Below are 25,537 nucleotides of genomic sequence, written 5' to 3'. Positions count from 1 at the left end.
ACCTTCTTCTTGTTTCTCCTTTAGCTCAACAGAATTCACCAAAAATCCATGAAGGCTGGTGGGCATACAAGGAGGTGGTCCAGGGAAGCTTTGTTCCAGGTAAAAGCACATCTATTTTTATCTATTTATTTCAAATCACTTTGCTCTTCAAACATTTTTAAGGAGATAGAAATACTCAACACCCCATTCATCAGTTTATCACACACTACTCCTCATACCCCTATGTATTAGTAAAACGATAATAAAAAAAAAAACAGAATTTGGATGAACATCAGTGTTATTTCTACGATGTCACATTGGCTACATGGCCTGAAATGTATGGTAAAAGTCAAAAGAGTCTATAACTCAAGTACTGGTAGAGTATTACATTAAGAGAAGGTTTATTTTGTGAGCAGCAACTTATACATAATATATTGTTTTTCTGTGTAAGCCTGTAATCCTCAATAGGCATCTCCTCTAAGGAGAGGCGTGATTGAAAACTGAGAGCAGAGGCTGTCTGTCCACACTTGGTTAAATGAGGAAGGACTGTTCTTAACATTAATGAAACAGGAAAGCTGAACAGACTGACCATGGCAACGAAGCTTGCTGGGATGCATGCTGTCACTGATGTCTCTACAACAGCATCCATGCTCAAGACTCGGCAGATCAAGCCAAGCATCAGCTAAAAATAACAGGTCATGTGTGGACACTGTCAGCATGTGGGCAGTGGACTGAGAACCAAAGGCAGGCTATAGCCAGAAACACGCCGTGACTTTAGTTGAGAAGGAGAGCAGAGGCCCCTGTGTCTCCCACTTCCCTTATTTGTAATGATCCTATTCTCTACATAATAGGTGGAATTAATAACCTGGTATTAACTGTAAAAACCATAAACCATCTCACAAGACATCAGAAGAGAGGGAGGCAAAAGAAAGAGCAAGCATTTAAAGGAAAAAAGGCAAGGATGGGCAACATATCCCACGGTATTTTTAACTTATTAGATGTGAGAGAGACAGAAAGGAAACTCTCAAGGGCTTCAATGGATGGTCCCACTCACCCTTGGCGCTCAGAACAGAAGATTAAAAGAACCAGCTGAGGGTGCCGAACTTGGTGACAGGTAAAATGTGCTGTGTCCCAGGTCGTCTGATTCATTCTTGACTGCTCTATCTTTTTGCCTTTCTATTTCTTTTGTAGAGCTTTTCATATAAGCTGGACAAAAAGAAGGTGCTTGTAAAATTCCTTTAAGCATCTCTGTTTTCATTTCTGTCATGGAACAACAATAAGTATTTCTGGGGCTGTTTCATTGGAGGAAGACACTCATGGTAAAAGGTGGGGGTGACTCAGGAAAAAGTCACCTAGAGAGCCTCAGAGGTCTACATCCCTAACTTCACAAATATGCTGCATGCAACACATGGCTCATTGTTCTTTAGCCCAGTGTGACAGGAACTGAATTTAATTCACCCAAAAGTGGCCAGGTTTCTAATAGCAATCATGAAAGTTACATGCACTGTGTCTATTTCAATAGGTATAGATATCTGTCATTTGATATTTATAGTTGGTGGAATCCTTCTCTATGATATAAAAGATTTATATTTTGTCAAGAGAAACTTTTTATACTCATGATAGCTCAGAAATTCTATTAATCATTACATTCTTTGTACCTATGAGTGTGGGATTATAACAACCAAGGAGAGTCCCTCGTTTCTAAATTATTTCTACCTCTGTAGAGAGCACCTGTGGTTACTGACATGCCCTTAGATAGCAATGTGTGGTTCTGTAACATTTTCCCTCTCTACCATATACTATTTTGTAGCATGAATCTTCAAAGTTCTTATTAATAAAATCAAACCCGAGGCGAGTTATTGGTGTCCATGCTGGTAGATCAGAGAGACAGAACAAGCCACAGCTATCTCACCTCGCCAGATCCTCAGCTGGTCTTGTCTCCTCAGACTGGAGGCCTCTGAGTCTTCATCCGGAATGGGTCTCAGCTGAATTACTGCTCAAAAGCCTGAATGCTTAACCAGCCCAATGCTTAACCAGCCAAATGCCTCTAGTTTCTGGTCCTCACGCCTTATATATCTTTCTGTTTTCTACCACCACTCCCTGGGATTAAAGGCTGGCTTTCTGGGATTAAAGGCGTGTCACCATGCTTGGCTATTTCCAATGTGGCCTTGAACTCACAGAGATCCAGAGGGATTTCTATCTCTGGAATGCTAGGATTAAAGGTGTGAGTGCCACCATTTTCTAGCCTTTGTATCTAGTGGCTGTCTGTTCTCTGACCCCAGATAAATTTATTAGAGAACACAATATTTTGGGGAACACAATACCACCACATTTCCTCTCTTTTTGTCTAAAATTAAAAAAGCTTATAACTAATACAAGAAAAACAATCTTCAATAAGTATATGCAATATACAGTCAAGATTACATTAACAATGTCTAGTCCATTAACATTTGACAGATCAAGACAAAAAACTCCATTATATATATTAACAATGTCCAATCCACTAACATCTGATAAACTCAGACCAAAAAATTTTCATTATTTATCTTATTTAAAACAAGTAGTTCCTTTTTAAAAGTAGATTCCATAATCTCCCTTTTTATCTTATCATATCCATATTTTCTCTTTTTTCTTTTCATAATAGATTCAGTAGTCTACCTTTTGTCATTTTTATATCTTCCCCTTTTTCTTCAGTGTAGATTCAATGATCCACCTATTTATCCTATTATTTCTTTATCTTTTTTCTCAGAGTAGATTCGATGATCTATCTCATATCTATATTCTCTTTTTCTTTTTGCTTTCTAGGGGTGAAGATATCTTTAGGGAATCTTGAAAAGAAAATTTTGGGGTTAATCATCAAGTCCTGTATCGTTTGTCCAGTCTCTGGATAATAGGAAAGTTCAGGGCTTGTTTCAAGTCCTTGTTTGAGTAGTCTGTCAGGCTGGATCATCTCAACTAGTCCTCTCGAAATTGTTCTGACCAGTTTGTAGTCCAAAGTCGATTTTTCCATGGTGTTAATCAGCTTAATGGCTTTATCATAGTCCATGTGGAATCATCGTTGTAGGATTCTGTCATCTTTTTGAAGATTTCAAAGTCACTGTTAGGCATGGTCATGGTTTCCTGCAGATTTTTTTTTTTTTTTTTTTTTTTTTGCCTCCTCTGTGGTTTGGAGCAATCATAGTCTGATAAATGTCTGTCTCTCGGAACCATGAACATTCTTCCCTAGAACAGAAAATCTTCACAGCAATTTTTCCCCACCATTTGTCTTGCCAAACTTTTCCAAACTGACCTTTGCCGATGCTTTCCTGTAACACGATGGTCCTGACAATTCTTCTCTGAACCAGCAGCAGTAAACCCTTCGTCCCAGGTAGCAGCATCACTGCAGTCACCAACATGATGAGAAGGAGCTGGCAACGTGGAGCAGTAGCCACTGCTTCCATGGTCCCAACACTGTTTGTGGCTCAGTCTGGCCAAAGCTTCTCCCAAGCCTCCTAGGCTGGCCTCAAACTCGGGATCCTCCTGCCTCTGTCTCCTTCAGCAAATCCTACCGGTGTGTGCCACCACAACTGCCTGAGTGTAGCTCGGGCCTGAGCTGGGGCTCACAAGGCCACAGGCAAACAGCTTTTTCATGAATTCGTAACACGAACGTTGGGCGCCAGATGTAGAAGGAACCTTAAAAGTTCTTATTAATAAAATCAAACCCGAGGCGAGTTATTGGTGTCCATGCTGGTAGATCAGAGAGACAGAACAAGCCACAGCTATCTTACCTCGCCAGATCCTCAGCTGGTCTTGTCTCCTCAGACTGGAGGCCTCTGAGTCTTCATCCGGAATGGGTCTCAGCTGAATTACTGCTCAAAAGCCTGAATGCTTAACCAGCCCAATGCTTAACCAGCCAAATGCCTCTAGTTTCTGGTCCTCACACCTTATAATTATTTTGGGGAACACAATACCACCACACTATTTGTTTTGGTTTCTTATATCCTCTTTATATATGTCCAAAGCTCTAGTTCGACTTGTTTTATGCTTTAGAGGCAACCATGGGTAAGAATTTTTACCCTAACTTTGATGCTGACTGAGAGTTTTACTTTTCTTCATATCCAGCCTGGTATGCATACAAGTTGTGTCTATAGAACTTGTATTGGAGAGAAACACATGAAGGCCACAGCAGTGGCAAGTGAAAGGTTAATTTGGTGCCAGAATGTCCTACTTCGGCCAGTTTTGGTGGCATTTATGCAATAGTTCCCTGATGCAGAGCACCTTGTTTGGGGCTAAGGAAGAGGAACTGGCACATAGCTCTTACTCAAACTTAACTCACCATCTAAAGGGCAAGATAGACCATAAAGGCATGGCTCCAGAGAACCAGTGCTGTCACAAGGCTGATAATGGTGTAGAGTTGTCACGATTTTGCCTGTGTAGAGTGTATCAGAATTTCTTGTGGACCAGCTCAATACATGCCTTCCACTAGCCTCATCCTCAGCAGGCTCTGCTTTTCAGGCAAAGCCCAGGTTTTGTTTGGCTGTTCACCCTCCACACAGCTAACATCTACCACAACAATGGTGAGTTCCTTCTTTTATTGCCAGAAACATTGTAATTAATAATTTATGTAATGGCTAAAGCATGCTACTAGACATTTGGTCAGAAATGCCTCTCTCTCTCTCTCTCTCTCTCTCTCTCTCTCTCTCTTTCTCCTCTCTGTGTGTGTGTGTGCGCGCGTGTGCGTGCGTGCGTGCGTGCGTGCGCGTGTGTGTGTGTGTGTGTGTGTGTGTGTGTGTGTGTGTGTGTGTATCCTCCCATATTCTTCCTTTCCCTATTTCATTAATTCTCTTTCTCTGGACAACTGACGACACCACACACACACAAACACACACACACACAAGTGATTAGTGATTCTGTCCATGACATAGTGTGAAAGGAAGTGTGTTGAATAAGCTTGAATACTAAAGCCACACTGAAGACAGCATAATGGAAATATAAAGATCCCTCTTATTGTTTAAGCCAATTTCTTACTATACTGTGTGCAGTGTGTGTACTTGTGTGTATGTGTGTGTGTGTGTGTGTGTGTGTGAGAGAGAGAGAGAGAGAGAGAGAGAGAGAGAGAGAGAGTATGTATGTTGGACACACATATGCTATGTGATGACTATGTGGAAGACAAAGAAAAAGAAAAATTTTAGAAGTTGGTTCCCCCTTTCCACCATAGTTTCTGGGGTTTGACCTTAGATTGTCATGTTTGTGAGCAAGTGCTTTTGCCTGCTAAGCAATCTTGCTTGACCCAATAATACCCTTTTATGGACCACCTGAAGGTTTAATTAACCATGGAACTGCCTCACCACTCATCTTGTTCAGTGAGATTATAAACTTATTTACTCACTCTCTGTTACTTTCTGTTCAAAATAGTTTTCCAGATTCAGGTGTCCAAGGCTGAAGGAGAGAAGGATGCTAGGATCTCAGTATTTCTCAGGGGGGAGAAGGAGCACAACATGAGGACTATCTGACAGTACAGACAAAGAAGAGTGAGCTCTACACCATCTTAGAGTGGAAGATTCTGCTTCTCTAAGGCTCAGAACCTAGGAAGAACTAGTGAAGAGGTCAGCACACATGGTTTATACAGACCAAAGTAAAGTACTTCTGTTCAGTGCATAGGGCTTCAGGCATCATGAGAGGGGAAGAATGTTAATATATTTCTAAGCAGTGAAAGACTAATCAAAGTGGGATGCTGGAAAACTAGCTATGGTTCCTGTGGTGGAAGTCAACTACATCCCACTGAAGATAAGAGACAGACACAAGTATTTTTTTAATCAAACATTTTAATACAGATGACAAACTGTATTAAAAAAAAATAGAATAAAAAGATAAAAAAGACTATAAAACAAAGGCTATGGGCCCCTAAAACATCCATAATGAAATGTTGATGGGATCAAACTATAGGCATTAAAGGTTGTTGGGGGGAGGGTATGTCATTTTCTTCAATGGTGTAGCCACAGAGAAGTTACACAGCTTTACTCAGTAATCTCGAGAGTAACTCTTGTTAAATTCAGTGAGCCACACACAAAAGGAAGATTAAAAAGTAGGAGAGAGACTTGATGAAAAGAAGGACTCCAGTGAGAGGGGGAGTAGATGAGGAGAAGAATTGTGTGTGTGTGTGGGGGGGTGTAAATGATTAAACTTCATTGCATAAATGTGTGAAACTGTTAAATAACAAGAACAAAATAAATAAAATATATATGTTCACACACAAAAAAAAACCATTAGATTAATTATGCTGAGGAATTAGCAGAAAGTTTGTTCAGTACCATTTAAATTTTATTTATTAAATAATAAAAATGTGTTATAAATATATCAGATATATATAACACATTTTTAATTTAATGTAAATACACACATGTCTTTAACACACTTCTGGAATATGTGCCAAATACTGTCTATTCATGTTCTACTTACATTAAAAAATGATCATCTTCCCTAGGAGGAGACATTGTACTATGGAATGTTATGGCATAAAGAGATGATGTATAACTTCTGGGGCTTGCAATGCAGTAGGGGAGTCACTTGCTAAAAATAATATACAGCCACTGGACATCCCAATATCTGCTTCATGTGATAAGGTTCACAAGGGAAGTCTCTTTCCAGCCTAAAACAAAATCTGGGCTTGCTTCCCTTCTAAAGCTGTGACTCACAACCCATGGATTATGTATTTTCCTAAACTTATGAAGCTAGAGAAGGTGAAACCCCCTCTTAGAAGAGTCTGTCACCTGCTAATAAGGCTCACTCAAGGACACTAGGTCTGAGCCCCTCAGCACATCATTGATCCAGGATGACCACCCTTGAAAAAGTTATATTTGGCCCTGAGATACGATTCTAAAGAGCTTATCCTGGCCTCAATCTCTGGAGGCAGTGGGAGAAAGAAAGATAAATGTCTGTTATCTTACAATATTTCCAGGACCCCTCTAAAAAGTGGAAGTTACTAACTTTAAGAAGGAAAGGAGGACATCCCAGGGGGGAGGCACAGCCCTGAGAATCAGGAGCACTCAACAGAGGAGGAAGAGAAATGGAATTTTAGAATGAGAAGCAAGAGAGGCAAAGGCCTGAAAGCCTTGAAAGGTGTGTGGCTCAGTAGAGCAAGAAGAGCTCTGGGAATTAATACTAGGGAGCAGCAGGGATCTGATGATGAAGTGCTATACCGATTGATACTCTAGACATCCCGAAGACCCTGAAGAAACAGAGAAGAGGTTGACAGTATTACAGAGTTGAAGTAAAAAGAGGTGACATGAGCTAAGACAGGAACAGTGAAGATTCCAAGGACAGGCCAGCTTTTATGGTTAGGGTCCTCCTCTCCTCTCATCTCCTGCACCATCAGGATATAGAACTGGCCTTCCCTACAACAAGCTATCCACAACTGCTAAATTGACTTGGCTCAGAACAGACACATAAGAAGGAAAAAGATAAAAGAAAGGCTTGACTCTACAGACAGATGTTCTTCAGCCCTTGAAGTGATGAATATAATAATAATAATAATAATGATAATAATAACAATAATAATAATACGATAGTAATGATAGATCACAGTATGAAATCCAGTGCATAATACAAAGGGAAACCACTGTTTTTCTCAATTTTATTATGTGTCTAATAAGCATGTATATAGTTATGTATGTGTTACTTGACATTTTGAAGTCAACAAACAATTTTGTGGAGCCAGTTCTTGCCTTGCACTTTCATGTGGGTTGCGAGGATCAAACTGGGATCACTAGGCCCGCACAGTAAGTACTGTACCTAAGGAGCCAACTTACTGGCCCGATACTGCATGCTTAAGGTAGTGCTTCTCAACCTGTGGGTCACCACCCTTTTGGTGGTTGCATATCAGATATCTTAACATATCAGAGATTTACATTATAAATCATAGCAGTAGCAAAAATTACAGTTATGAAGTAGCGACGAAATAATTTGATGGTTGGGGGTGTCACCACAACATGAGGGACTGTATTAATGGGTTACAGCATTAGGAAGGTTGAGAACCACTGTTTTAAGGTCTAGTAGAAATAGTCTAAAAATCAGGGAGTCCCTGCCTTGAAAACCACAGCAAACTAGGAGCAGAAGTTAGCCAGGACACTACTAATCTAATAAATGGACATAGAGAATCATTCCAGGCAGTAAAGTCTGTGTGGTAGCAAACATAGGCAAGATATACATGAGAAAGAGAACAAAGGACACTGTGGTGAGTGCAAAACGACAGAGGCCGGGGGCTTTAATAGTGGATATGGTGAGGCACTGACTCAAAGACTTACAGACCATACTTAACGTTTGAATTGAGGTCCTGGGAGTAACTGGAGGATAGAGAAATAGTTATGAGCCATTACTTCTTCCTGAAGACATGGAAATCACCACAGGATCCTGAAACTGAGTCCTTCACTTTCAGAAAAATCAACAGAAGAATTTGTCACTAATGTTAATATTTATGATCAGGACTGGAGCTAGGAGGTTTCATTAGCTCACCATGCCATTCTATGTTGCTTTCTTTAAAACCAACTGCAAATGGCTCATCTTGGACAGTAAACTCCCCCAGAACACTATTTTCCAGCAATTCCTTGCTGGGTAGTCTTTAAATCTCAAGACTATTAGATGAATGCAATTATCTCCAACCACCTGTGGTTGCATACTGAAGTCTAATTAACTGTGCTTTGCAACAGGCCTGTTCCCTTTGTTTAAAAAAGTCTCAGGCTTGACAACAGTGATACAAATAGCTCTTCTTTCCTCAACAGTCCTAGGCAGGAAACAAACAAGAAGACAAGGTTCTTGCTGAACTAGGATGCCTCCTGGGTCATACATATCCCAGCATTCCTCCTGTAGTAAACAGCTCTCAGTGGTTTCTATTACTGCGTTAACTATCACCACTTACTTAACCAACACATATTTACTGTCTCACGGATTCCTTGGGTCAGAACCTGAGTATGACTTAGCTGGGTTCTCTATGAAGATCACACTGTTGAAGGCATCATTAGGACTTACACTCATCTAAAGTCATGGTCCTAATGGACTTGGAAGAGTTTCCTTCCTTTCCAGAGCTGAGGGCTTAGACTCAGGAGGGGTTTTGCTTCATACTGACTGTTGCTTTAAAGCTAGCAAGAAGGTAGTTTATCTTGAATCTCTGTCTGGGAACTTTGGGAAGTTCTATGCTCTCTTTCACTGAAGATCAGACTGATTCAGAGTAATGCTCCTTTGGATGACTCACAGTCAATTGATGAAAAATGTTCTTCACATCTGTAAAATTTATTCATTTTTGCCACATATAGTAATAGGAAGGGTGAAATCCTATCAGACCAAAAAATCCCATTCATTCTAAAGCTATTTACTATTGAAGCCAAAAATCCTGAGGCACCTTAGAATTTGGCTAGACCCAGTGGCTCTCATTTCTTTGTGCAAAGGACCACAAAGTCTGCTTCTAAAATGTCCAACATGGTTGACTGTGGCATGACCATCCATCTTGGAGGACTGCTACAAAATAGTGTCTTCTGAAATGACAAGAATGTTGCTCCCATTGACTCTCAATAGCTATATTTGCCTGAACAAGACCATACCAATAAATAATTCAGCATAGGTGAGAAGGGACTCACAGACCTCACCCTTAGTCAAGCAGTTGCAGGCGGTTGACAATTTCTGAAGGAGGGAAGATCAATTTTTTTTCAAAGATGAGTCTCTTGGTAAGTTACCCTCACCCCCAGTATTCTGCCCTATACACATGTACATACAGGCAACGCTAATTGGATTTAGTGAACAACACACACTCAGAACATGAATTTGGGGTTTATGGGGACACAAGAGAAGTTGAAAGGGAATAGAGGTGGTATAGTCAAATGAATTGTATCCACGTATGAATTTCTAAAAAACAAATGGAATCCATATTAATCATAGCATAGCATTTGAAAATTAAATAGAAGACATTGTTCTGACACAGTATCTTCAAATCTTGAATGGGGAATTAATATCCTTTGGAAGGAATATTGTTTTCCTTTCTTTTACTGAAGATTATCTGAAGAAGGAAACTAGTAAGAAAGAAAGCAATATCCTTTGCCACCTTCTGGAGTCCCCTGCCTCCCTTTTTCCATCACATGACTCTAACCTCTGCTTCTATTATCATAACCCTTCTTAGACTCAGAAACTCCTGTGTCTCACATGTGAATGCTTGCTAGGCATGGTGGCATATACCTATAATCCCAGCACTCAAGATACTGAGGCAGGATGATCATGAGTTCAAGACTGGGTGAACTACAGAGTGAGACCCTGTCTCAAAACAAGTAAAAAGGAAGAAATTTAAAAACATTGTGATTGTATATAGTCCATCTACATAACCTTGGACTAATCTGTGAATCACAAGATCTTAGCCTAATCATACCCTTGAAGTCTCTTTTGCCATCTAAGGTAATACATTTGATGTTTTGAGTATTAGGCTGTGGATACTTGGGGAAGACAATTATTCTGTCTCTAGATATGTCATCTCTTAAGATCATGGGATCACAATGACTGATCACACACAACACATGTGTGTATGTGTATAATTGTCGCTTACTTCTTTCAACCTAAACCACATTTGCACTGTTAAAATTCTTTTTCCAGATGCAAAGACAGTGTAAGACAATGACATTATGGACTAAGTTTGCAGTGGCAGAATCAGGTCTAGAGAGTGGTACACTGTTGTATGAGGCTCTGCTCCTCCAGGCCACTGTCTGAACATGATTAAGATACTGCTTCTTGGATGGAATATTGCTGAGTTCCCTTTGTTTTCTGCGTAAGAGGCAAACTGAACAGCAGACTAAATAAATAAATACTATACCAGATTAATCCTCTTAAAACTCAACAGAAATCTATCTTATCTCCAGGTATAAACTAGCATTTGAATGTCATCCGCTATATCTGAGGATATATCTATAGTCGTCCACTATATCCTCTGTGATGGTCATCTTTAAAAAAAAAAAAAAAATTATTTTGGAAAATTTTAGGTTTACAGAATTTTCCAAAGATAATGCTGGGAATTTCTAGGTATCCTTTGTGCCCTACATTACTGTATACTATACCTTTGTCACAACATGGACAACAACTTGAGTACACAACTATTAACTGGTTTACAGGTTGCTTTAGATATCCCAACACTTGCAAAATAAATTCTTTTTCTGTCTTTTTTTGGGGTACCCCTTTTGCATAGCCATGGTGCCTCTTACCGCCTCCCAAGCAATGAGAGTCTCTCAGTGTTTCTTCACTGTTCCTTGCTGTTAGTTTTGCCATGTGCTGCAATAGTTACTTGATAGACCATCCTTCAGTCTGAGCTTGTTTGTTGAATAGACTGGGACTGTAGTTTTAGGTGGCAAGTTTCATACAAGGAGACTGCCATTTTCATTGCATACTCTTAGTGTAATGATCACTTCATGGGTTGTGTCTTATCCACGCATCCTCATTAGTGAACAGATATGAAAGATTCAACAAATGAGAGATTTAACCTTAGTGGTGGAGTAGGTCAGTGGTGGCACTAGCCCTAGAATGCAGATTCTTTGAATTGGTTTATAGTGTCACTTCAACCACACTATTCTAAAGCCCCTCCTGACACAGAGCTTTAGGACATCATTTTCTTTACTTCAAAACTATTTGTGATGCCTGCTGTTTAAGAGGAGAATTGTGCTTTAATTTCTTTCCAGGATAGTATCTGGAGTTAACAACAAAGAAACAAAAATCTAGGGCATAGTGTATGGTCAAAGGAATGGCACATCTGTGAAAGTGGCCGGTTTAATCAAGAACTAAGCTATGTTTTACCCATCATATGTTCTTGGGCATGGACTGGGTGGGTAAGCACACAAGTATGCTATCCCCAAGGTTATCCCTCCATTTGCTCTTCTACCAACCCCCTTTTAGATCAAAGGAAGACAAAAGGCTGTAAGAAAGTGCTCATAGGCTTGGCTTTCCCACTGACCAAACACGAAACCACAAGCAAGTGAGATTGTCTCTCAGGATCTTGATTTTCTCACATATAAAATCAGGCTATTAAACAGCATGGCTTTCAAAGATTCATTCTATCACTAATATTTTCTGTTTGCTAATGTGATATATGATTAGCTTGGAAGATATTAGCAGCATTAAGAAATAGAATATTGATTTCATTACAGGGTAATTTTATGTTTTGCATATTGCTGTTTGGAAGTGTAGTCAATGATGTAATTGTCTCTCAGTTTCTGCTCTCTCATCTCTAAGAGGAAGCAAGAACTTAATGGGCACATTCTTTTCTGTCTGGAAAGCTGATGCTACATTGACTGGTCCTCAATTACAAATAATTTCAGCCTTGTATTTTCCCCAGAAATTGAATGCCTATTGTTCAAAATGTACTGTGAGCCTGCTACATGCCACACACCTTTCTAGACACTAGGAATACAAATTCGAAAAAAACTGCAGCTTCTGGTCTCAGTTCACAGTTGGCTTCAGAGATATATGATTTAACCTGATAAGGTATGGGAGACAGACAGTATGTGTGATGAGATCCACTGGGCACATAAAGGGGAAAACAACTAATTCTGTCTTTGAGAAGGTTTCGTAGATGAGCAATTCTCCCGAGACAGGACTTTTCAAATGTGAAGGCATCTGCCAGGTAGACAAGGTGAAAATGAGCAATACTGGTGTATGAAACATAATGGGGTCTGAACTACTACTGAATAACAGATGAAACCTCCCTGCAAGTAGTAAGCACTTCTGTTTTTCACCCCATCTAAGACGGGCCCTACCATTACCTTACTTCAGAGCTGAATAACAGAAAGTGCCATTGGATTCTTAAATTGAGCTCCAAGTCCCAGTATATCAAGTACCTACTTCATGATGTTTGGAGACCACCAAACCACTCACAGCCTCTCTTCACTCATTTATAAAATAAAGACAATGACAACTGTATTTTAGATGTTTTTGTGAAATGAAAAATGGAATACTAGAGCTAATTATTCCTTACAACTATTAACATGTGTGGGTTTTTTTTTGTTTTTGTTTTTGTTTTGTTTTTTGGTTTTTTGAGACAGGGTTTCTCTGTGTAGCTTTGCGCCTTTCCTGGAGCTCACTTGGTAGCCCAGGCTGGCCTCGAACTCACAGAGATCGGCCTGCCTCTGCCTCCCGAGTGCTGGGATTAAAGGCATGTGCCACCACCGCCTGGCTAGCATGTGTTTTTAAACAGTCTTTGTTGTTGTGACAAAATACATAAACAATTTTTAAAAGATCCATTTTGAGTCCTGGTTTAGAAGGTCATACTTCATGGTCTCCTGACTCCGTTGCAACAGGCCTATGTAAGGGAGAGCCTTGTGACATTAAGAACATGTAGCAAAGGAGGCTGTTCATCTCATGGTGTCCAGAAAGAAGAGAAAGAGGAGGGAGGGAGAGAGGGGAGAAAGAGGGAGGAAAAGAGAGAAGGAGGAGTCATGAGGAAGAGAGAGGGATTGAGAGGAGGAAAAGAGAGGGAGAGGGTGAGAGGAAAGGAGAGAAATGTTCATCTTATGGTGACCAGAAAGAAAAGAGAGAGAGAGAGAGAGAGAGAGAGAGAGAGAGAGAGAGAGAGAGAGAGAGAGAGAGAGAGAATAGGGAGGAACGGAGAGAGGGAGAAATAAAGGAACCGGGGACAGATATACCTTTGAAAAATACAGTTAAAATGATCCACTTCTTAAAAAAAGGCCTACCTCAGGCTGTGCAGTGGTGGCGCACGCCTTTAATCCCAGCACTTGGGAGGCAGAGACAGGCGGATCTCTGTGAGTTCGAGGCCAGCCTGGTCTACAAAGCGAGTTCCAGGAAAGGCACAAAGCTACACAGAGAAACCCTGTCTCAAAAAACCAAAAAAAAAAAAAAAGCCTACCTGTCACCATCCTACTCATCAATGAACTTAATCAATGAATTAATCCATTGATGAAGTTTGTGTGTTCATAATCCAATCACCTCTCTGTGCCTCTACTGGCTTGGGGATCAAGACTTCTATACATGAGCCTTTGTAGACATAGTTCACAGCAATGTACACAGAAATGGAAGAGTCTTGCTCAGTTTTACTGCTATATTGACTTCCTAATGCATCTTCCTAATCCGAAGAACTTCTTAAATATGTATTCTAAAGACAGAACATTGCACATAGAGATACAACTGCCATGAACTTATACATACATCTCTGTACTTATGGTAGTACAAGTTTGTTTAGGTCCATTCCTAATTTTAAATGAGTACTCTGGCATGGTGTTTTCGATGGTTAATATTGATTGTCATCTTGACAAAATGAGGAGTCACCTGGGAGTCCAACAAAGGTGAGTCATGTTTTTGACACAGTTTCTAGACTGAGTTCCTAGAGGTTCAAAGATCCACTCCAAATGTGGGCACCACCATCCCATGAGCTTGGGTCCTGAACTGAATAAAAAGGAAAAAGCCAACTGAGCACCAGCATTCATTGCTCTCTGCTTCCTGACTGTAGATGCAATGTGACCGCTTGCTTCATTCACCTGCCCACTCTGCCTTCCCTGCCATGATGGACATGTCCTTAAACAGGGAGCCAAAATAAACCCTGCTTCTGTTGCTTTGGACAGGGATTTTGTCACAACCATGACAAAAGCAACCAGTATGATGACTTTTACATGTGTTCTTCTGAGATAAACAGCTTTTTTTGAGGTGACAAGGTAATGTCTGGCCAATCAATACAGCTGGTTCTAGCTAATCAACTCCTTGAGGTGGACTTCTGGAGCTTTGGGACCTATAGGCTCTGGTATGCCAAGACAGGCACAGTAAGAGTGGCACATGCTGTATAGAGGCAGTAGGGCTGTTCACTGTCTATACAAAATTAAGTCAAAGTAACGGAGCCTGATTAAAGTTTGACTGATTCTTTTGGTGTCCTTAGGTGCTGGAAACTCTAAATACTTCAGTGATAAAACCTCCTCTCTCTAAGCCTTGTGTTAGTCTAAGCTCTAAGCAGTTGCTGTATAAACTGTTGAGTTCAAGTTCAAGATTATGAATAATCTTCTAATTAGCACATGTTTTGTTACTTGGTTCTTAAGTGGTCATGTTTCCTTTTTGGAAGCTAATTGGAGGAACACTCAGTTTTCAGTGAGTCTCCATCACATAGAGACTCAGCTACCTGTGTTTGTTCCAAGATCATGTTCCCTAAAGTTTCCATTTTGGTGGCTGACTGGAGAGCAGCTTTCATTTTCACACCCCTAGTTTCTATATTCCAGAATTTAAATTGTTTGATTCAAAATAAACAAAAAATATTATTATAGTTATAAACACACAGAATGAGAATTTTTTTTATTATTTCAGTGATGTTATTTCGTGTGACTATTTCAAGGTTTTTATTGTACTTCTATCTTAAAATACAAAGCAATGTATGTTTTTCTTTGGTAACTTTCAATGCATATGCAGAATATTTCATTGAGAATAATACCTAACTATCTAAGTGTTTCTAAATTGCTCTGAAACTGAGGAAAGATAGAGAGCAAGAACTATTTTATTGTGACTGCTTATTGTGTGGTTACTGCAGAAAATAATTAAGTTGCTTAGTGGGGGTATATTTGAAGTATCTATTCTAAGGTCAAATATTTTAGGTGGGGCATTACATAAAGCTTTGGGCTTAACACCTTTCCCCTCACTAAAAACCCAAAAGTAGAGCTGTGGCTGTTTAATGACCAAGGAATAAATGTGCTTGGTTTCTGTAAATCAAGTTTAACGGGTTCATAACCATGGTGTGGCCCCAAAGCCCTGGCTTCCCAGCTATGTGAAAATCCATCAGCCCATTTTTTTGCAAAGCCTATTTGAAAGGTGTACTCTGGTTGCCTCCACAAGCCACAGGCATAGCTTCACTGACCTGCACTGTGGTGCTCTGGTAGTCAATAGTGCCCACTGAGTCATTGTGTGATAATGTGATTGTTTACAGGTCACCCAGCAGGATGCCTTAACCTCCGATTTGCCATTATGTCAGGTGAAAGATAATCAAAGTCAGCAAGACTACAACCCGCAGCCAGGAATCTTACTTCTTTTACAAAAGCATGTCAGGACAATGCCTGTAAACTCTGTAATCCAGCATTCTATGACATTCTCAAAAGGACAAATTGTGCAACAAAAGCTTCTCTGCATCAAGTATCCAGTGTGGGACATTCTCACTTGGTCATTTGACAATATGAGTCAGCCAACTTCCTTTCTCAATATAGAGTGGCTGCCCATGTCACAGTTGTGTGATAATGGGATTGGAGGCCTTCTTTCTCCCCAGCAATCCACTGTAAGGCCTCTGGTGACTGATGATTTCTTGCATACTATATGCAAATTATTCTGCCAATTCTCTTCTCCCTCACTGGACAGAAATGGGTCTCTAGTTCTTGCCAAGTGCCAGACCTTTCCCCTCACTGCAATTTTTAAAAATTAGCTTACAAAGTATTCTATTTCCATGTGGAGTTTTAGGACCTTTTTATTTCTGTCAATGGTTCCCCCACCCTAGGTTTCCTCTTATCACCTTCCTCTCTTTCCATATTGTGCCCCTTTCTACTCCTGTGCCTCCCCTTCTGCTTTGTTCCATTGCCTTTCTCACCTCCCATGCCCTCATTGAAGTCCTCGTTATGTCCAGTTTCATGGACCCTTTTCTTGTTTCCTGGGATATAGCCAAGTTACTCTCACCTGGATATGTGTACTGAACAGTTTAGAGGCTAGGATCCAATGTTAAAGAGAACAAAAGCATGTGTCTTTCTGAGCCTGAGTTACCTTGCGTAATATGTTTTCCAATTCAATCCGATTTCTGGCAAATTTCATTTTTCCTTGTGTGTATGTACTACACTTTCATCAGCCATTCTTCTGCACTAAAAGCCATCTACAGATTCAATGCAATCACCATAAAAATTCCAATGACGATCTTCACAGAACTATACAAATCAACTCTAAATTTCATAGGGAAATGCAAAGGATCCCGGATAGGCAAGGCAATTCTAAGCACAAAGAGCAAGCCTGGGGCATCACATTACTTTCCCTCAACCCATCCTAAGGAGCCACAGTGATAAAGACAGCATGATACTGGAAACAAAACAGAGATGTAGAACAGCAGATTTTATAATAAAATGCCTGGAGATAAATAAAAACAGCTATGGACATCTAGTTTTTGACAGAAGTGTCAAAAACATGTACTGGACAAAAAGATGACATTTTTAACAAACAAGTGTGTGAAAAACTGGATATTCTCCTACAAAAAAAAATGAAGTAGTTGCAAATTTCTCACCTTAAACAAGAGTTAATTCAACCTGCAGAGTATCAAGCCAGTTTTAACTGCAGCATGGTCAGGGGAAGGACTCTCTAGGATCCATCCTTAACTCAGGAGCCATCTGGAGTTGAGGGTTGGTTAAGGGAAGAGAGTCATGTTTCCCTGAGGGTGTGGCCACTGCTAAGTCCCCTATTCCACAGTGGTTGGCCCCACAACCAGGCTTAGAGAGTCAATATTAATTGGACTCAACGAGTTATATGGAGAAAAGAAAAGAAAGAAAGAAAGAAAGAAAGGAAGAAAGAAAGAAAGAAAGAAAGAAAGAAAGAAAGAAAGAAAGAAAGAAAGAAAGAAAGAAAGAAAAGTAAACATAGAGGAAATAATTTAGTACTTAAATATAGGCACTGAATTTCTGAACTGAGCCCCAGTAGTATATGAATCAGCCCCAAGAAATGTTGAATGAGAGCATATGAATTTTAAAAGTTCCCTCACAGCAAAGTAAACCACCAACATAATGGAAAGACAACCTATAAGGTGGGAAAATATGATTGCCAGCTGTAATTTAGTCAAGGCGTTTATACCTAAAATATATAAGGGACTGTGGATAAAAAAAAGACACCCCAAAACAATTGCCAGTTTATAAATGGGCCAATGATCTGAGCAAATGGTCCTCAAAAGAAGAAAGGCAACTAGACAATAAATCATTTTAAAACTATTCATCATCTCTCGCTATCAGATAAATTCAAATCAAAACTGCCTTGAGATTCCATCAGAATGGCTACCATCAACAAATGCTATTGATGGTGTGGGGAATGGGGAACTCTTGTCCTCTGTTGTTGGGATTGTAAAACTAGTCTACCCACTAGGGAAATCAGTGCAGAGGCTTTGAGGAAACCTGGAAATTGACCTAAGGTATGACCTAGCTGTGCCTACTAGACATAGAACCAAGGGACTCCACAGCCTGCTACAGAGACCCTCCCACATTCATGTTGATGGATACTCTTTTCATTATAACTAGGAAGTGGTATCAGCCTTTGGCCCTTTCTCAGCCCCAACTTCCATCACCTGGAATCCTTCTCCAGACACTTCTTTTTCCTCTCTAAAATAGTGTGCATTTCTAGACCTACCACTTCTAGAATGGAGGGCCCCTTTGCAGCCTGAAGTGTCTATTTATGTTTCCTCATCTCATCTCATTTTTTTAAAAAAATGGCTTTCCAGTACTTCTTCCTGTAACTTCTGACAGACTCGTGCTCACTTGTTTTATGTAATTGGAAAATCACCCACACTAGTTGTGGGGGCTTCCCAGTTGCAGCTCTGTACTCCAGACTGCTCTACCTCCCACCTGAATGCCTCAATATCACAGGGTAAAGCCAAGCCACTTACAAACTATGCTGAGATGCATCTGAGGCTGTCTGTCTTACTTTTAAAGACTCAGCTTTTCCTTCCCAGAATACTTTAACACCACATCAATAGCCTAGAAGCAGGCACCCCTTTAAATCATTTTATATTTAAAACACATATTTCTTATATTTGTTTTTCCTGGAAGTTAATTCAGGAGAAAATATGCCTTCACCTCATCAGTATAAAACTGTCTATATCCTCTCCAGCATAAAGTGTCTTCAGTGTTTTTGATCTTAGCCATTCTGACAGGCGTAAGGTGGTATCTCAGAGTTGTTTTGATTTGCATTTCCCTGATGATTAGGGATGTTGAGCAATTTCTTAAATGTCTTTCAGCCATTTGAGTTTCCTCTGTTGAGAATTCTCTGTTTAGTTCTAAAGCCCATTTCTCAATTGGACTGTTGGTCGTTTTGATGTCTAATTTTCTTGAGTTCCTTATATATTCTGGATATCAGTCCTCTGTCACATGTGGGGTTGGTGAAGATCTTTTCCCATTCTGTAGGCTGTCGCTCTGCCTTGTTGACTGTATCCTTTGCTCTACAAAAGCTTCTCAGTTTCAAGAGGTCCCATTAATTGATTGTTTGTCTCAGTGTCTAGGGGAACTCTCCTCCACTGCTGGTGGGAATGCAAGCTTGTACAACCACTTTGGAAATCAATATGGCGCTTTCTTAGAAAATTGGGAATCAATCTCCCCCAAGATCCAGCTATACCACTCCTGGGCATATACCCAAGAAATGCTCAATCATACCACAAGAGCACTTGCTCAGCTATGTTCATGTCAGCATTGTTTGTAATAGCCAAAACCTGGAAACAACCTAGATGCCCTTCAACTGAAGAATGGATAAATAAATTGTGGCACATATACACAATGGAATACTACTCAGCAGAGAAAAACAATGACATCATGCGGTTTGCAGGCAAATGGATGGATCTAGAAAAAATCATCCTGAGTGAGGTAACCCATACTCAGAAAGACAAATATGGTATGAACTCACTCATAGGAAGATGCTAGATGTGGAACAAGGATGACTGGACTGCTACTCACATCACCAGTGAGGCTACCTGGAAAACGGGACCCCAAGAAAGACATGGAGAAATGGATGAGATCTTCATGAACAGCCTGGACATGAGTGGGAGCAATGAAGGGCGAGGGTCGAGGGAAAGAGAGCGGGAGATCCTAGCTGGATCAAGAAAAGAGAGGGAGAACAAGGAATAGGAGACCATGGTAAATGAAGACCACATGAGAAAAGGAAGAAGCAAAGAGCTGAAGAGGCCCACAGAAATCCATTGGGATGCCCCCACAAAGGACTGCTGGCAGTGGTCGAGACACAGACGGGACTGACCTACTCTTGTGATGGGATGGCCAAACACCGTAATGGTTGTGCCATGGACCCCATCCAAGGACTGAGGAATCTGGATGCAGACATCCACGGCTAGGCCCTGGGTGGAGCTCTGGGAGTCTAATTGGTGAGAGGGAGGAGGGTTTATATGAGCGAGAATTGTTGAAACCAGGGTTGGATAAAGCACAGGGACAGATAACCAAATGAATGGAAACACATGAACTATGAACCAAAGGCTGAGGGGCCCCCAAGTGGATCAGGCCCTCTGAATGGGTGAGACAGTTGATTGACTTGATCTGTTTGGGAGGCATCTAGGCGGTGGTGCCAGGTCCTGGGCTCGTTGCATGAGTTGGCTGTTTGAAACCTGGGACTTGTGCAGGGACGCTTGGCTCAATCTGGGAGGAGGGGACTGGACCTCCCTGGACTGAGCCTGTCAGGTCCATCGTGGTCCTCAGGGGAGACCTTGATCTGGAGGAGGTGGGAGTGGGGGGTGTGCTGGGGAAAGGGGGAGGGGGAGGGGGGGAGAGAGCGGGGGGAATCTGTGGCTATTATGTGGAACTGAATAGTATTGTAAAATAAATAATAATAATAATAATAAAACAAAAAACTGTCTATAATGTCTATATTACTTTTTTGAATATGTTGCTCTGTGAAATATCAGTAATCAGTATTTTAGTACATTTATACTCTATTTTTAATCATGCATTTTTATGGCAGCTATGTTTTCTTGGAGGCATTCTTATATGTCTCTGCTCCTGTGCAAACTAATGGGTTTCTAAGTTTGTTACTCGGCTATCACAATATCTTTTATTTTTTGTTTTGTTTCCTGCATGATTACTATTCTTCGTGACTTGTCTTTTACTCTTGAACCTACTTTAAAATTTCTGAAACTTCATAGTTAATTGTTTTTGTTCTTGCTTTGGTTTTTTGTTTGTTTTGATTTTCGTTGTTGTGTTTTGTTTTTACAGAAAGGATATGTGTGTGGGAGATCAAATTTCTGGCCTGTAGAGTACTAAATAAGAACTTTTCATTTGACCATACACTTAAATGGTAGTTTGTCTGGTAGCAAAATTCTAGCTTCAAAATTAGCCTTATTTTAGATTTTTTTTTTGTCATTGCTCTACAATCAACTAAAAAAACAGGGTCCCGTGTAAGAAATATGATGTTTTTGGAAATAAATGTTAACACAAAAATTAGTTTTTAAGATGGCGTTTTATTTTAATTTTTAAATTAGCTTATTTAAGATATTACCTTTACCCTGGAAATTTAGAGATGTCACTGGGAATGTACCTAAATGTATTGCTATTTTTCTATTATTATTTGTGTTTAGAATGCTTAAATCCCAGGTTTTAACAGGACATTTTTTTTCCTAATTGGTCCAAAGGTCTATAATGGTAAGGAAAAAGAAAAAGGCCAGAAAAAAAAAATTAAACACTTACTAGATCTTACTAACTTAACAGTATAGTATCCAATTCACGCCAGGAAAACTTTCTTCTATTGTTTCTTTGTTTTCTCTGTCCTTTCACTCTATTGTTATGGACAGGTTTTGGAATCTATGTCTCTATCTTCTTTTCCTTTTATTTTTGTTTCTACCCACATGTCAGTATCCTTCCCTTCCTCTTACAACTTCTGATTCTTTCTTTTTCCATTGAGTTCTAGGAAATGTGTGTATATATACTCTGACTTTCACCCATAGTCATTCTTTTGTGAAGGATTTCTGTAATTCCTTTAGTTTGACTTCTTTTTTATTTTATTTTATTTTAATTTTTTACTTTTTTGCATGGTGGTGCATGCCTTTAATCCCAGCACTCTGAGTCAGAAACTGGTGCCTTTCTGTTGGTTTGAGCCCAGTTCTTGTTTTGCTTGGTCTTTTAAATGATCATTTTTATTTCATCGATATGTTGTTTTCCCCAAATCACTGTAAGAATACTAGTTGAGGAGCTGGGGAAGTGTGCTTGCAGCTCAAGCATGAGGACCTGAGTTTGTATTCCCGGAACCCACATCAAAGCCAGGCTCACTGGTGTGTACTTGTTACCCCAGTGCTGGGCAGCAGAGACAAGCGGATCCAGAGAGCACTGACCAGCCTGTCTAACGGAAAGGAGCTCTTCAAGTTCAGTGCAAGATGTTGTCTCAAAAAGTAAGGTGAAGAAGTGATTGAGGCAGATATCCCCATGCCAGCCTCTGGCCTCCACACATATATCCACACAGGCAAGCGGGCCCACATATACATGTACATTCACACACAGACATACTATATGCACACTCATACACAAACACACAGTTACTAAATGAGTTAATTGTTTTTCTTTTGTCTTCGCTAATCTTTTCTGCAACTGATTTCCCTCAAATGTCTGTTATTCTTGACAATGTTTGTTCCTATTTCAAACAAAAGACTCGGTTACCTGACAAGGGGAACTGGTGGGGGTCTCTTCTGCAAATGTGCATATTTCTTCAGTAGGCTTCTACCTTAATGAAAACTTTGAAAGTGGAGAATGGTAATGGAAATGAGATAGGAGGCTGTGATCAAGTGTATGTGAGCAATAATGTTGTCTAGACCAGGATAAATAAGAGCAAAGATGGCAGTAAGTAATTGAGGCTGAATTTAAGTTGGTGTTTCATCTGAGTTGGTGAGTTATGGAAGATTAGTTAGGTGTAAGGAGAGTCAAACCTTCTGTTTTAACTATGTGAATCCTTCCATTGTGAATATTCAAGAGGAATCATCACATTGGCAGGACAAGTCTGAGAAGATGCATACACTTACCTTCTGCCCATGTACCACTGATACACTAAGCCATAGAGTTAAACCAAATTGCACGAAGAATTGAATAACATATAAAAGGCAACACTTAGGACATGGGTAGAGTAAAAATCTTCACTCACTGTGACTATTAATATTAATACAGCCCTGCATCAGCATGATGAGGCTTTGGATAACCTTTATGCCAGATGTCACCTCCAGCTGTTAACTAATGCCTCTCAGCCATCCCACGAATTATTTGATTATTGTGTCCATTTTGAAAATGAGGTATGTGAATTAGTAAATTACCCAAGGTCAGTAAATGGCAGAGTTGGAACTCAAAATCATAAGTATAGCCCTAGAATTCACACTCAAGGATGCCAGCATGATACCACTATGAACTCCTGTCATCTCCAGTGGGTTCAGTGAGACTCAATGATGAGTGGCTGTGGGAAGAAGGAATGGAATTATGTCTTTTCTCCTTTGGCGTTCTAGGCCTTGACTCTTTCTAATTCCAGGCACACTCCAAGCTTCTGAAACCTGCAGATTTCAACCCCAGAATACTTCTTTCAGCTCTCTCGTCACCGGACTGTTCTGGTTTCTGACTTTAAAATGGTTAGGATATATTCTTGTTTGGTTTTATGTTCCTCTTTTTTTCATCACTTTCTCCACTGCAACCCAGGTTCCAACCACCCAATGGCATCCTGGTACTTTCTTGATTAAAATCCTTCAGCGGCATTACAATTTTTACACAGTGCTATCTATACTCCCCTCCTGGTATCCAAAGCAATCTGGAATTTGGGCTCCACTTCCAAGCTCTGAAGTCCCCAGAATGAAGCTGCTACCTCCGACCCAGGCAAATTAACTATTCTCTAATGTGTCCTCGGCATCATGAGATGAGCAACTTTTTGGAACTTTCAGCATATTTAGATCTTTTTCCTACATTACCTGACCCTTGGGGCTCTTTTCTCTGCTGGAATCTGACTGATATCATTTAAAAAAAAAAAAAAAAAAAAGACAGCATCATGAGTCCACTCTCTTTCATGATTCCTTGATTTCTTTTTGTTGAAACCAATCTTCACACTAACTATCATGATTCAGAAATGTGTGTGTTCATACTGCCAAGCACTAGCGGGAAAGTTACCTGTACCTTTTTACTCCCTGTAAGGCCTAACTAGCAGTTGATGCTTACAGTATTCATACACTCAAGAAACAGACGCAGGCTTCCCTCTCAGTTCCTTTCTTACCTCATCCCTACCAGGAGGCACTGCCCTTTCTCTCATCTTTTCAGTGGAGTGATTCTGTCCCCCAAATGCATTCACATGGTGGAGTGATTGATTACATCTGTTGCCTAAACATATATTGGAGGCAACGATGCCCAGGAACTGGCTACAGGGTTAAACCTTCTGCAGATAGGATGGTCTTGGAACCAGCCATTCCTCCCAGGGTGTTTCTCAGCAGACTCAGATGCTCCAGGAAAATTAATGCACCACGCTCTAATTTTTTTTTTTATGTTGGGTGATTTGGGGAGGAGTTATCAGTTTATGTGTGAGAACCATGATCTGAAAATTTACTCGCTTTTATCTAAATAGGAACAAATAGAACTTTTTCACTGTTTTATTTTAATGTTTTTTTTTTTCACCATAAAACATATTTTCTGGGCTAAGGAGCTGGCTTAGCCTGTAAAAAGCCTGCCGCTCAGCCATGATGATCTGAGTTGAAATGCCAGTACCCACACAGATAGCTTGGCACAGGGGTACCCACATAAATAGTTTTGCATAGCTGGGGTGGAAGAGACAGTACAGTACATTTGCAATGCAGGCTGATTTGGTAAACTCTAGGGTCAGGTAGAGACCCTGTCTTAAAAGATAAGGTAGAGATAGATAGCAAGATGGCTCACAGGGAAGTGCACTTGTGGTTCCCACACATGCAAATACTCAATTGCTCAATCACTAAATAAATGAGTAAATAAGGTTGGAAACAATAAAGACACCAAATGTGAACCTATGTCCTCCATGTATATGAACCCCCCATGCACAAAAACATGCATGCACCATAGACACTTAGGTGAATTTTACCCTTCCTACACACATGTATTTTATAACTGCAATTTATTGAGTTGGAAAGAGAATTACAAAGTAGAGGGTTACAATATTTATAAGCCAAGATAGTTTGAGTTCTTTGACCAGAAAAATAAACACTGTGTATTTTAACTTTATAGTTTTAGTAATAAAAGCAAGATATTAAATCAAATGTACAGTATGATTCAATTTTCTTTTATATGTTCTCATAACTACATGAGCAAAGCCCTAGGAGAAAACTGCAAAATATAAAGTGTATTTTTTTCTGGATGATGGGATAATTTTCTTTTTCTGTACATTTCTGAATATTTTAATAGTTTTGATGGCATGAAAGTATTATTAAAATATAGATTTTATTTTAAAATAGGAATTTTGGAAAGAAGGTATTGCTCAGAGTTTGTATAGAGCCAATATAATATGTAACATGTAAAATTCTCAATCTCATAAGTCTTTTTTATTTATATATTTTTTCACAAAGTAAAATTTCCAAGTCTATCTGGATCCAGTTGTAGTTGATGAAATGGTCCCACCCATTGACCTCTGAAAATTATTAGTCTGTTTTCTATCAATACGATTTGCATTTTCTACAAAGTTATACCTGTAAGACCAGATGTATAATAGTATTTGGGGGCATTTTATCCTAAGCATGATGCCTTTAATGCTCATTCATGACATGTTGTTGACTGTATCAGCAATTAATTTCTTTATATAACCACGCAGTGATTATATCTATACCATAATTATTTATGGATAGATATTTGAGCTGCTGTTCATTTTAAGTTGA

General features: G+C 39.8%; 1 protein-coding gene across 2 annotated transcripts in view; it reads left to right on the top strand.

Moving 5' to 3' along the window:
• Ca10 (carbonic anhydrase 10) overlaps window positions 1-25,537 on the top strand; it is a 517,658-nt gene that overhangs the window by 87,175 nt on the left and 404,946 nt on the right. For both annotated transcript variants that reach the window (XM_028868886.2, XM_028868885.2), the window contains exon 3: window positions 25-99. In XM_028868886.2, the coding sequence (XP_028724719.1) occupies window positions 25-99 (75 nt within the window). The remainder of the gene's footprint in view (window positions 1-24; window positions 100-25,537) is intronic.

The sequence above is a fragment of the Peromyscus leucopus genome, chromosome 8b, assembly GCF_004664715.2.
Source record: "Peromyscus leucopus breed LL Stock chromosome 8b, UCI_PerLeu_2.1, whole genome shotgun sequence".
Taxonomy (NCBI): Eukaryota; Metazoa; Chordata; class Mammalia; order Rodentia; family Cricetidae; genus Peromyscus; species Peromyscus leucopus.
The sequence above is the reverse complement of the archived record's forward strand: the minus strand, read 5'-3'. Positions and strand labels throughout refer to the sequence as shown.